General features: G+C 50.3%; 1 protein-coding gene across 1 annotated transcript in view; it reads right to left on the minus strand.

Moving 5' to 3' along the window:
* Positions 1-14,629, minus strand: part of NUDCD3 (NudC domain containing 3) — a gene marked incomplete at its 5' end in the record, with an annotated part of 34,160 nt that overhangs the window by 4,441 nt on the left and 15,090 nt on the right. The window contains 2 exon segments of the mRNA XM_008575869.1: positions 2,265-2,453; positions 13,398-13,541. Of these exon segments, the coding sequence (XP_008574091.1) occupies positions 2,265-2,453; positions 13,398-13,541 (333 nt within the window).

Here is a 14,629-nt window from a genome sequence, read left to right on the forward strand (position 1 = left end):
AAGATGGGATTAAAATGGCTGGAATGTTGGCACCATAAAGGGAGATCCGTCAGCCCTCCTCTCTGACGTGCTGAGGCCAGCATGGCACTCAGGTCCCAGCAGCAGACTCTGAAAGAGGGTGAGACAAGTCAATGCCATGGGGCATCAGCACAGAACACGAAGGGTGAGGATAGCGAGCCAGAGAAGGTCAGGATGGAGAAGGATACAAGGGAGGGAAAGTGGAAAAAGGGGAGGGTGGGCTTGCTGGAGCCCCCAATGTCCTGTGTGTGTCCTGGCACTACTGGCAACTCCCACAACATGCAGATGTTAACTGCAGTTTTGTTTTGTTTTTGACTTGTCGTTCTGCAAGAGTCACAATCACAGGAAACTTGAGGACTTAGAGATGAAAATAGCCAGAGAACATTCTAGCTTCTCCCACATCTCACAGCTAAAGTCTACAGAAGACCTCACCATCGTGGCTTTGGTAAATGTAGGAATATAATGCAAAACACAATAGAGATTAATTTTTAGCATTTCTCTATAACACAGACCCAGTGTTTGTGTCTGGGAAGGATGCAAGGAGCCACCTGCTCTTCGTCCCTCCATCCTGTGGCCTGAGTGACAGTTGGTGAGACTTCCTTCTATCAGGAAGGAATGGCCCCAGTAACAGGACAATGAGCCCCTGAGTTCATGTTCTCCAGTCAAAACAGATCGCCCAGAGGCCAACTTGTGAATACATCTCAGCCCTTCTGTGGAGGGAGCTGAACCTGAACACAGCGGTAGGCAGGTCCCTCATGTCCTCGTCCCCAACAGCTACCATTAGAGGCCACATCTATAAGGTAAATGTTTAAAGATTGGCCTTTCACCTGATGGCCACAGGCAAATGCAGCATAACTGGAGTAAAGTGCAACCAAGCAGGACTGGCTATCTAAACGAATTGAAGTGAGCACTGCGAGCTTAGTCACCACCCAAGATGCCACTACAACCTTTGTACGGATGTGAACATCACTGTGCCCAGGGTGGAAAAGTGGCTGAACCAAGAGAAACATTCTAGACATGGGCTGGGAGGACAGAAAGGTCTGGAATCAGATCAGAGATCAAACCCACCTCTGCTGCTTGAGCTACTGTGGGATCCTGAACACATTCTGTGACCTCGAAAACTCAACCTCTCTACCATGAAAGAAAGACTCTTTTCAGGGGTGCCATGGCCCAGTCAACCCCACCCTACCTGTATGCAGTAAGTGCTCACTACGTGCCCCTAGTGCAGGGGGCCGGGTGAGGTGAGGATGCCAGCACTCCTGTCCACAGGCTCCTGGACCCTCACAGGAGCAGGATTGGCACGTGTGTGAAGATGGGCAGGAGTGGACAACATGCGGCGGCAGAGCTTCTGGAACCACCGATTGTGCATGTACCACACTGGAGGCAAGGACCAGGATAACTCCACTAAACCACAAAGTGAGGCTCCTCCAAGAGATAAATGGCAAAACGCGTAGCTCTAAAGAGCTTTCTCAGTGGGGGGCAGGGTGTGTTTCTGTGTCTATGGCAGTGCCCAGCACTGACCCTAGCCTACAGACTTGAGGCTGCACTTGGTCCACGTGCCACTGTCAGGCTGCAGTCCACACCCACAATGCTGTGTATATGGGACACTGGAAGTTAAAAATAATCTGAGGAAAGCAACCCTTTCTTCCCTGAATAGCTACTCTTGGGATTATTAAAATAGGAAGAAAGACGTACATATCTAATGAATCACTTTCCTTGCCAGGGGCAGCCGCACTAGGTGCTACGCTGGTCAGACATAAGCCTTCCTCCTCCTGCACCCTGGCCTGCCACTGACCTCACAAAGCCTCCCACACAGGCCTCTGACTTGCGGAAACACACTTGCAAAGCTCCCCGGGCAGAGCCTACATTGGCCCTCAGCCTGGCTCCCTCCTCTCATCTTTGAGGGTCCCGCAGGAGCTCCAAGGATGACTCATGTGGATGACCACAAACCTAAGAGCTGGCACATTTCGTGACACTCTTTGAGGCTCTGCTACCTGAGCCCTTGGCCTACGTGTGAGAACACGGTGAAAATGCCAATGTGCACCTGTCCTCAGGTGGTAATCAGTTGACATGAGCAGGTGAGATGGGCCCACGCTGGGCTCCCTGGGGCGGGACACAGCAGGGCAGCATGCCCACATCCTCTTCCTCCCCACCAGCATCACCAACCCCTCTGCCACTAGTCAACCTTTTCCCCCATACAAGGGCCCTAAGGGCTGGCCCCTGCAAGAGGACTGTTGTGTTCATACCAGCTCGTGGCTCTGTGGCTTGCCCTGCAGCTTCTGGTGGTAGTCAAAGGTGAGCCTGTCCAGGACCGCCTGCTCCTCTTCGTCCACAGTGGCCATGGAGCGCTCCTTGTTGATCTTGTCAATGTCGATGGGCTCCTCTCCCTCCAGAATGGCATTCCACCAATACTCACCCACCTTGCTCAGGTTCACCTGGGGACAAGCAGGGCAGAGACCTGCATCAGGGACTGGAGACACATGGCCATGGGCCTGCCAGCTTGAGCCTGAAGAGGGATGGGAGTCCTAGGCTGAGCCCAGGACCAACTGCTCAAAGAGAAGTGGCCATATGGGTCCTGGGACCCTGGCCAGGACCCTCTGAGCCTGAGAATGTGTTTGCTACCTCTGCAAACTCATTCAGGGACCCACATTTTGGTGGGCACCTTTGTACTTCTTCATCAGGTCCTGATCCTCAGACACAAACTGTGCCCACACCATCTGCTCACCCCACCCACTCTCACCAAGAGGAGGGTTTCTTTTTTTTTCTTTTTCTTTTTTTTTTTTTAAGAAGATGACTAGTAAGGGGATCTTAACCCTTGGCTTGGTGTTGTCAGCACCACGCTCAGCCAGTGAGCTAACCGGCCATCCCTATATGGGATCCGAACCCGGGGCCTTGGTGTTATGAGCATCACACTCTCCTGAGTGAGCCATGGGCCGGCCCCTAAGCGGAGATTTTCTAAGACCCCTGAGATGCCCTCTGCCTGCCAGGAACTGGCCCAATCCTGGCCATGGAAAGCCTTTCTGTAAGTGCTTCCTGCCTTGCTGGGCCCTGTCTGTGCTCAGCTCTTATCAACCCCTTCCTCTTCAATGATCTTTCTGGCTTCCATGAGCAACACTGAGTTTCCTGTCATCTCCGTGGAAGCTGGAACCTGCAAGAACAAAGGCTCAGCCTGATACATGACAGAATCTCCTGGGTACCCCTCAGCCCCCAACTGTGCACCCCAAGTGCCCTGTCACTACTCCTTGCCTGGGGCCAGGCTTGTTGCCTGAGGGGTCCTCCAGCCCCAGTCCTGGAACTTCCAATGGCTCAAGGAGGAGGAGGTTCCATCAGGAGCCAACCCCAAACCTGTTCCCAGCCTGCTCAGCTCCTCTAGGGGCATGGCAGACTCACCCCTGGTCAGGGAAGCAGCACCTACCCAGATGTCTGCGGAACTCATTTCATTACCTCAAAAACTGAAAGCCAAGTGGAACTGCAGTTTAAGAGCAAAGCGGAACCAGAGGGACACTGCATGAAGTTGGTGCCCAAGTATACATGGCTCCTCGGCCTGTCACAGGGAAGGCCCAGGCCACACCATCCCTGAGGTCAGTGGTCATGGGGATACACAGGGAGTGAGGACACTGGCTACACTCCCCATGGTCAATGGCTGAGCTCATTGGGAAATTCTCACCGGGTGGCCAAGAAGGAACAGAATGAGTCTGCCCACTTTGTCCTCGCGCTGTTCTCTCTCTGAGGGGATGAAAGCACTAAGTTACTCACAGAAGGGGAAGAGGCAGAAAAGAGACAGCAAGCAAGAGCCCCTGTCACCATAGAGGCACAGCCACCAGGAGCAGACTCCTAACCAGGTGGGTGAGACCTGCCAAGCCACACTCAGGGTAATGGAGACAAGTGAGAGACCACAGCGAGTCTGTGGATACCGGTCGCCCCCTGAGGGAGCCCTGGAGAATCACTAGCATTCTCAGGCTTGAAACAACAGTGCTCTAACGTGGCACCTCCCCCATCTACGGCCCTGCTGCCCAAACCCACCAACACCACAGAACACCTGCAGAGCCCTGGGGTCGGTCCTGAGAACTCTCTACTAAAAGGTGCAGGAGGGCACACAGTGGAGAAGATTCTTCAGAACTGGGAAAAGAAAGACAAACCCTGCAATCATAACGAGATGCTGGACTCTCCCAGGGCAGACTGGGGAGTGAAAAACAGAGGGTGAGAGTCTCGCCCCCATGGATGCCAGCTCTACCCAGTAAATGACTACTGCTGTGCCAGTGCCAATTTACACTTAGGATGAACTGTCCATTTCCAGATACTCTGCTCAGCTGGCCTGTGGCTGACTTCACAATTTGCACGCGGTTGGGAGGACCTGCCTCGGCCCTCAGGGACCCCAACTCTAAGAACTCCACCTGTCTTATCCAAGCTGATGTGATGAAAAAGCTTCCAAGTGGGAAACTGTTTTCCCTATTCTAGGACTTCTGAGAGACTTACATAACTGTAACTTTCTAACTAAATCAGGTAGGTCTTTACTCTTTTTTTTTTTTTTGGTGGCTGGCCAGTATAGGGATCTAAACCCTTAACCTTGGTGTTACCAGCACCACACTCTAACCAATTAGCTAACTGCCCAGCCCTGGTTTTCACATTTAAATTAATTAAAATAAAAACATCCCTTCCTCAGTCCCATGAGCCACATGCCGAGTGCTCCTGCAGCAACCACACCTGGGAAGTGGCTGCTGTACGGGACAGTGAAGTTCTAGAAGACGCATGCTCACCCACAGACATCACCCGTGTGCAGCACTGACGTCTCTTAGTAGAAGACAGGAGCCCATTTTGTTTTAAAAAATATTTTTCAATTGAGATGAAATTCACATAACATAACATTTACCATTCAAAAGTGAACAAATTCAATGGCATTTAGTACTATTCACAATGGCATGCAACCATCACCATCTAGTTCCAGAACATTTTCATCACCCCCAAAAGAAGCCCTATACTTATTAGCAGTCAATCCCCATTTCGCCCTACTCCATCCCCCAGGAGTGGAACTGTTGGGTCATACAGTAATTCTATGTTTAGCTTTCTGAGGAACCACCAGACTGTTTTCCACAGTGGCTGCACCACGTCACATTCCTGTCAGTAACACACAAAGGTTCTGATTTCTCCACATCCTCACAGACACCTGGCTTCTTGTTTTCTGGTTACAGCCATCCTCACATTGTGGCTGGCACCACTGGTCTTCCATCCTGCCAACTTGCACACACGCCTGCCCCTCTGCCTCCCTGACCTGCTCCAGTCAAGTTTTCACTGCTCTTTGCAGTAACCATGTGGCTGCCTTCAGTGCTGAGGCAAGACACAGGACCCGAAGTGTCATCTAGAAAGGTCTTTGTAAAGGTCCTGGAAGACCAATGTCTCATTTGCAAAATTTTAGTAAATATTTACTTAGTACCCTTCAAATATCTACTACTCTATTTTCTAAGGATGAGCATACTAGTAAAAAGAGTAAGAATAACAACTACACTAGACAAGGGCACTCTGACAAGTCCTTGACTGGGCCCGCATCCCTCCTCACATGCTCCATGGGAGAAATCCATCTCTCCACTCTGGGCCTATAACCCCACAAGCAGGTCCCTGCCCCTTTCTACTTACCAAACTCTAGATTTTTTTTAAAACACCATGCCTCATAAGCCTTCTGGCTGACAAGTTCTTTAATGCTTGGAATGTTCTCAACTTCTACAAACTGGTTTAATTTGTAACTGTTACTCTGTCATTCCCCATCATTCCCCACATGTAACTATGATCCTTGGACTCATACTTCTGGGAGGCCTCAGATATGCCTTCGGTCACATCACCTTCAAAACCACTGAATGGTACAGAGCACACATCTTTCAAGGCCATCTCCAGACACCCAGAGTGAAGTGCAGTGCCAAGAGGACACGGGTAAAATGTTCCTGGAATGGAGGTCAAGGGTCCCTACCTTTGATAAAATAGTCTGAAGGTTTAACATTTGGTTTTGATTTTGACTTTAACATGCTGCTACTTTTGATGAGCCAGGCCTGTGGAGATATAGTCTGCATATAGTACAACTTATCATTTTGAGGTTCTGCCTCCATGAGCCACCACTGCACTCAGCCCACACCCCAGAAACCCTTTCCCCCTCGAGGCAGTGCCCTCAGCCCGCAATGCTGTCCAGTTTGTGTCCAGAATATCCCACATACAGAACTGCACAATGAGCAGCATGGTGTGTCTGCTTCCTCTTCTGAGCAGGGGGCTCTCTCACACTTGGCCATGCTGTGCTCCAGATGTGGCTGGACCACCTGGACATGTGGGTGTTTCCAGGGCTTGACAATTAGATACAAAGCTGCATAAGATCTGTATGTGTTCATTTCTCCTTGGCAAATACCTACCAGTGTGAGTGCTGGGTCACATGAGGCCAGCTGCTGCCCAAACTGGCCACCCCCCCGTGTACTCCACCAGAGGCACAGGAGACTCCCATGCCACAATGTTGGGTACTGTCCGCCTTTCTAGCAGCCGCTCTAACAGGTGTGCAAGGGCATCTCATCGTGGTTTTCACTACATTTCCCAAATGACTATGACATTGAATGTCTTTTCAAGTGCTTACTGGCCATCGTATCTTAAAAAACATTTTATTTGGAAATAACTGCAAACTTACAAACTGCTAGAATAGGACAAGTACAAAGCCACCCAACACAGGCATTGAGTAGCAGCTGTGTGTCTATGTGAACTCTCTCTCTCTCTCTGTGTAATATGTTTGTAATATACAACATATTGTTTCTGAGCCATCTAAGAGTAAGCTGTATCCATCTTGGCCCTATACCCTGAGTTATTTCCTAAGTATGGGAAGTCCATCTATGTTTTATGGGACAGGATCCAGTCTAAGGTCCATCCCACAGAGTGGGAGTCCTGTCCCCTTTAATAAGGGACATCTCCACAGCCTTCTCTTTCAGTGTCTCCTCCTGATTAACTCAAGAGTGCATGCCTGTTGTACGTGCACCTGTCCCACCTGCAGGCACATGATGCTCACACCCCTCACTGGGATGGGCACTTGGTCACCTGACCAAGATGAGGGCTGACCTCTCCACTGTAGTCAGTGACTTGCAAACATGGTCCTCCTTAGAACCCCCATGCAGCGACCACTGAGGAGTCCCACCTGGTCCCATCTCTCTGAAGAAGGCTGGAAAATGCTGACTTTCCAGCTCCAGTGCCTCCACACTGACTGGAGAATTAGGCACTTTACTTAAGCAGGCACCTTTCCCTCTGTGATGAAGTTATTTATCTATTTGTCGTCAACGCTGACTCCTGGACTCCTAGTCTCTCAATGGCTCATAGCTCATTACCATCCTTAATTATGCTGGTGTCAGATGATCCCAGATGAGGCCAGTGGAGGTCACTGGGACCTTGTGCGCCCTGTCATTTCCTGGGCACAGCCTCACTTTCCAGCACAAGACGTTCCAGACTCTTCTTTTACCTGCCTGGTCCTAGACCAACAACCCATTTGTCTGACGGACCACAGAATTCAGGTTGATCCATGTTTCCAAAATGTCCTCATGGAAACTTTCAACCTCAGCATGAATAAACTGACCTCACAGCATCTCCCGATCTGTGCCGATGAGTCACCAGCATTTCTACCCCTTTCCTTCCTTAGTAACGGAACCTCATTTCTATTCAGGGAGGCAATGTGCCCAGCAAGGACGACTTTACTCCTTGCGGCTGCCTGTGTGATCAAGTTTGGGCCAATGAGACTTACAGGAACATTGTGGGACATTCCTTCCAGGCAGGCACCTTGGAACAAGGGCAGATAATGGAGTGAGATGGCAGAGTGTGGCGGGGGCTGCAGGGTACCTATCCACTGAGCATATGCTTTGGGAAGAACATGGGCCATATCAGTGCAGCCTCCAACTTCTCAGGACATGCTATAAGTCAGATTGTTACAGGAAATCTCCTTGTTTTTAAAGTTGTCACCTATTTTCTTGAGCTTAAAAAGTAAAACCAAAATGAAGACTCGGCCATGGTCTGGTGTGGCTGGAAGGCCCGAGTGGCTGCTGCTCAAGGCAGAGGCCCACAAGCTCTGAGCAGTGGAGACGCCACAGTGACGCCAAGCTCTGTTCCCACTCTCCTCTCCCACCTAGGGCAGGAGGGTTCCCATTCAGGACAGGCTGCCTCGCTACCACCTTCTGTTTAATTCACCAGCTTCAGCTCTGCCCGACTGGAATCTAGGGAGTGGGGACAACGTGGGCTCTGACTCCCACTAACACACTGAGGGCTCTCCCCAGAGACCTTGTTAGCACTGAAGGCTTAAGGGCTCACATCTCACATACTAATTTCCAGGCTTTGAGCTCTTGCCAAAATGCTAAAGTAACTTAATCTGTAGTCTCCACTCTGAATTTATGAGGAAGTATGTTAAGTAACTCACACGGACAGCCTCATAGGGCCAAGAAAGGTCGTCAGGATAGGGAAGGTGGCTCACCAACGAGGACGGGCAGACAATAAACCACTTTACCCTCACAAAAAAACCAGGAGGAACTGGAGGTATCCAGATAAACCAGTGAAAAAGCCCACTGCTGGTGGAGACAGGGGGATCAGATGCACACATCCCTGGTGACACCCTAGGAATGCATCCTCCAGGAGAACCATGGCAAATGGCTCAGGGACTGCAATAAGCCCAAATTCCACTTTAGAGAAATAATTTCAGGAAATAATCTAAATATAGGGGGAGGGGAGGATGTGTATCTTGTACAAAAACATTCACAAAGTTCAAAAATCATAAACCAATGCACTACTACAGTGAGCTTTACAGCCTAAGCTTCAAGGTCTCATTCCTCCAAGAATACTCCAGAGCTATTCCATGGACTTTACATGACTTGTGTGTGCACCATGGCAGTACATAAAGGCATGTGTGTGCAGCAGTATTCATCTCACATACAGCTGCGACAACCATCTCAAACACAGACATGCCCAAACCCCGCAGCAGAGCATGGCTGGCTGGCTGTAGCGCCCACGGCGACACAGTGAGTGGCCTGGCAGCTCCCTGACTGAAGGAAGAACGAGGACAACGTGCAAGCCAACTGCCTAGCTTCTGGGCCTGAACGAGGCATTGCAGAAAAGGAATGGGTGCCGTTGCCACGACTGATTTTACATCTCTGTAACCAAGAAAGGAGCTTGCCTGAGTCAAGAAGTCTCATTTAACATTCTGAAATGTGGGAGGAAGGGAGGGAGAGAAGGAGGCGAGAGCTGTCACACGGTTTTAGCTGCCGCCCCTGCCTGCCCTGGTTGTCTAATGCGGGATCTGCAGCACAGGGAAGGAGGAGCAGGCCCGGGGGAGCAGCTGGGAGCAGGTGGCACATCTGTACTCGCCTGTTGGGAGGTCAGAGGGTCAGAAGCTCTAACCAAGGAGGCTGGGGTGACGGAGACCACAACAGCACAGTTCTGGATGCCAACCTTCTTCACCTGTTTTGTCTCACGTGGCCTCACAGTGGCACTGCAATGGGAGCCCCTACACTAGCATCCCTGGGCCACTGTAACAGGGAACCACAGACCAGGGGGATTAAAATAACACAAGCTCATTCTCTCACGGTTCTGGAGGCCACAAGTCTGAAATCAAGATGTCACCAGGACCACGCTCCCTTGAAGGCTCTATGGGAGGATCCTTCCTTCCTCTTCCAGCTCTGGTGGCTGCGGGAGTTCCCTGGCTGGTGGCCACATCCCTCCGGTCTCTGCTTCCATCTTCACATGGCCCTCTCTCCTCTGTGTGTCTGTCTGTGTCTTCTAATGACACTTGTCACTGGATTTAGGGCCTACCTGGATAATCCAGGATGACCTCATCTTGAGATTCTTAACTTAATCATATCTGCAAAGACCCTTTTTCCAAATAAGGCCATGTTCACAGGACATCTTCTAGGACCCCTTAGAGCAGGGTCCTTGACTTAGTTTTCTTAACCATCCCCAGCACCTGCACAGAGTCAGGCACTTAATGATAAGCAACCAACAAACATCAGAAGATCAACCAGACTAGGGTGTTCAGCCTAGGCTGAAGGATGAGAAATGGAAGTCCAGTGAGACTCAAGTGATGACTCAAAGCCGGGCCCCGCAATGTGTGAGCAGCCCCCTATGCTCAAGGGAAGCAGCATGCCAGGTTCCACACGGAAGAGGCAGTGCAGCAAGTGGAAGGCAAACAGGACCTCCACCTGTTCACTGACTTAAGATATTATCTCAGATATGTGATCAGAAGAAGAAATTTGGCCCCCAAGTGTCACCAATAAATAATTAAATCAAGAACACAACAAACCCCTTGGCTCCCCTAAATAGCTCACCTGTTCACTGACTTAAGATATTATCTCAGATATGTGATCAGAAGAAGAAATTTGGCCCCAAAGTGTCACCAATAAATAATTAAATCAAGAACACAACAAACCCCTTGGCTCCCCTAAATAGCAATGTTTCTATAACACACCGCATTTATTGTACTAGAGGCTATGTTGTTGGGTGGGGTGTTTAGGCAGAGCCCCCACATCTTGTAATGAAGCGCACCACAGGTGTGAGGCTGGGGGGCCTGTGCTGACAAGAAAGATGTGGAAGAGGGTGATGAGAATCAACAGGCCTCCTCTGTATTCAGACACTATTTTCCACAAGTGAAGCTGTGTTAGAAATGTGATGCCATCTACTGCTAATAAAAGCAACTTTAAGGGAACACGGTAAAGAGCCCGTGCAGTTAAGTCAACCACAGAGGGATTTTCTACTCTGACTCTGCCAGAGTCAGCAGAGAGAGAACAATACAGAAGTTGTGATGACAAGCGCCCCTTGGTCTGCAGCTGGTTCTGCTTTTCCCTATAAACTCTTCGAGGAGCAGATGCTTGACAAAAGCAAAATAAAAAAACTAGAGGCAGCCAGCTCCCAAGTGAAGCCTGGACTAGAGCAGAACATACAAGGTGAAGACGAGCCCAGGAGGCTGCACTGAGGCCCAGAGGGTCCTGGGTGTGAGAACAGGGTGTCTGTGTCCTCACTGGGCACAGACCCGAGCCTGGCCATCTCCAGCAAGGTCAATGAGGAGGAAGAGTGCACACCCCCCACCTGCCTGGTGGCTGCATCTGACATGTCCACCTGACACAGAGAAGCCTCTGAAACCCTCACTGTGACCAGCTCTCCAGCTGGAAGGGACAACATTTCCCAGTCCCCACAGGGCACTGGAAAGACCAACTAGGACCAGGCAGGTGTGGGTTTGTGGTCCAGTTCCACCCTCTAGCAACGTGGTTACCCCACAGAGCCTCAATGTCCCTATTTATAAAATGAGTTTGCAGAGAATTAAACGGCATTGTAAAGTACCTCACAGAGCACCAGGCCCAAAGTATGTGTTCAACGGTGGCCACTAGCCACATACCAGTGTACAAAACACACACAAAAAGAAAAATGGCTTTGGAATGTCCATGAAAAAGTCAGTCATCTCTACCAACAAAAAGCCCTTAAGAGGTGAGCCATAATAATGATAATATTTTTATAGAAACAATGTAAAGTAAAAGGAATCATTGATTATAAAGATTATAATCCCAGTGGATTCCAAATACGATAGCTATGCGCTCAGAGACCAGTAACTAAGGCCGGCCATTTCCGTCTCAGGTGGGGACACTACTGCTCCTGGTTAAGCATCTATAACATATGACCAGACCATGTGGGGCAGGCTCGCCAAGAGGTGCCCACTCAGAGGGAACCTGCGAGAGCACCGCGACCTGTTCTACGCTCTGCACTCAGAGTTTAACCAAACAAAGAGAAGAGAGCAGAGGCCAGTGTTTTGCTGCAGGGTGTCACTTATCTCTCAGTCCAGGGAGACAGTGGCCACAGGATCACAGTTGTGCAACCCAGGCAGACACAACGGCCATGGGCTGCTCTGCAGAAAGCCAGCCTGTCAGCCCGGTGCTACCAGCGGCAGTCACTCTCTCTCACTCCTACCACGTGGGAAGCTCAAGCAAGGCAGCGGTGGTGAGGGCACCTGCGAAGGTCGAGTATGACACCAAGTAGAAACTGCTGGTGCTCACAGGAGGCTGGAATGCAGAGAAAGGCTTCGGGCTATGCCCTTAATGCACAAGTTTTACATGTCTGGGGTGAGGGGACGAGGGACAAGCACAACACCCATGGGCAGGAAAAGGGAACTTTTATTGTTTCTAGCTGCTGAATGCCACCCCAGCGGGGGAAATGCAACAGAGTGAACAATAACAGGACACACTGGGCCCACATGGGCTCTGAGCCAGTCCCCATGGGTGGCAGCTCTGCCACAGGTGTCCTTGTCACCACTGCTGGCCATCAGCAGAGGTGGGCCTTGGGTGGCCAGGCAAGTCAGATGTGGGGACAACCCAGCCCCAGCCCCATTGCTGGAAATGCCACACGCCACACGCAGGGCCTCAGGAGACCCTGTTTAGGATGAAATACTTACTAGGAGAGCCAGAGTATTGGGGCCATGGCAGCACTAAAGAGCATGCTGCCCATGCAGAGGTCCAGAGAGATGCCTCTGTGTGGCCCAGGGGAGCGCCACCCTCCAGGTTGATATCAAGATGGGGTCCAGGCTGGTCCAGAGTAAAACCCACCTCCACCATCATGTCTTGTAGGAACTGAAACCAATACTCATTTCTTTCTTTATTGCATACTCTGCACACATGAAGAATATGTCTATATAGAATTCTAAGAATTTTTTTGTCCAAAGACTTAATGTTTTTCTTTTCACCTTTATCCCTTTTACCATGCCCTGGTTAAACATCCCAGTAAGAGGAAAGAGGAAACAAGTTAGTCCAAAATATGCCACACCTCAGCCTTTCTGTGCGAAGCCTCCACTCAGGCACCAGCACAGTCACCACTAACAGGATTCAAGCTCTCACGGGCAAGAGGGGACTGAGCCGCTGACAGATCTGGCCCACGTGCACAGCCCAATTTGTGAGGGAGTCTGTGAACTGGAAACATGTGAGCTACTCATCTGGACCCACACTGTGACTTCACATCACAAGCTCTCAGCTATGTCTGGCCAGCTGCTGGCTGAGAAGAGCCTCTTGGTCAAAGGAGCCTGTTGATCTGAATTTATTAGCTCTACACTCTCCAGACAGGCATCTGTGAAAACTCAACCTGCCTTTTCATTTTCAATTTTCTTGTTCTTGCCTTAGAGGTACAGAGTAGAGCTCTTGGAAATGACCAGGACCCGAGGAGCCAAGGCTGCAGATGGGAAGGCCTATACAGGCACACTCATAGCAGTGTGCAAAATGCTCAGGAAAAACCTGTCTGCTCCACCTGCCAGAAAGAACGGCCTCACTGCTTGAGTGTAAAGAGACCCGTGTCAACAGGGGCATCACAGCAGGTTCAAAATCTACCTAGGAGTTCTGCACACAGGCACTCACACTTACCAAAACGCACTTCCCTGGCTCAAGGCTCCAGAGAGAACTCTCGGTGTTGATTTTGTGGGTGAGCTTCCCTTCCATGAGGACACACTCCCTGTTTTCTTCCAACATAGCCACGCGGATGGAGCTGCTGCTCAGGGATACCGAGACCTGGAACATAGCAGAAGAAAATCATCTCATCTGTGAGGGTGACTACCACACACTGCACATTGGGAGGGACAGTGGTATCTGAGGTGCGTGACCACACACTACAACACTGCCATCAGATCTGGCTCACCAGGCGCCTCAGCAAAGAAAGCCACACCAGACCAATTTATACTCATAGCAACCTGCAAACTATCAGCTAGCCCAGGTAAATGTGTCAGAAAATCTCTCTGATGAGAGACTGAAAATCAACAAAACTGGTAACGTAAGGTGCTGTGGTGGAAGCTGCTGGCTTTCTACCCAAATCCTTTTCCCTTCTCCAATTAAGGGAGACCAATTCTCACAACAGAAGGGGAGCAGAGGAGACAGGTGGTAGCCCCCTCCCCTACTCTCGTGGCTACCTGGAAGCTGCAGGAGCCCAGCACTGGACCACAGCACCCAAGAGAGTTGAGCGGCTGCACACCCTGGACTGCTTGCCCCAGGACTATCCTACAAGAGACAATCACAACCTCTTCCTTCCGTGAGCCACTGCTCGGCCTTCACCCAGAAGAATGAGACCAGTTTCTTTGCTTTTGTGTTCTGTTTTGGTTCTTTATGAAACCAAGAACACATAAGCCTCAGCTCGCCCTGCTCACCCGCCTGGGAATACCACCCTGCCTTCCACTTGTCTGTCGGCACAAATGAAGTGGGAGCTGCTGGGAGCAGGGCTCCGTTTACTTCATACCACATGCCCCAGCCAGCAGCCTCCAAAGCAGGGTACGTGTGTAAACTCCAGGAGGTTCATAAAGTCAGTAATTGGAAGAGGAAAGAAAGAATTCCTGTTTACATTTTGTTTCACTTACTCTTTTTAAATCCTAAAATCTATGTGTTTTATAATGTCAAAATCTTTTAGAATAGTATTTGCATAACGTATACATTAAATAGACATTAGGGGCTAGTACCTTAGCAGTTTTTTCTTTTTTTTTTTTTTCCTTTTTGTCTCTTTTTTCGTGACCGGCAACGAATCGCAACCCTCAGTGTTGCGCCCGTACCGGACCGGGACCGGCAACGGGATCGCAACCCTCGGTGTCGCACCCGCACCTCGCTCAGCCAGT

Source organism: Galeopterus variegatus, unplaced genomic scaffold, assembly GCF_000696425.1.
Source record: "Galeopterus variegatus unplaced genomic scaffold, G_variegatus-3.0.2 Scaffold1247, whole genome shotgun sequence".
Taxonomy (NCBI): Eukaryota; Metazoa; Chordata; class Mammalia; order Dermoptera; family Cynocephalidae; genus Galeopterus; species Galeopterus variegatus.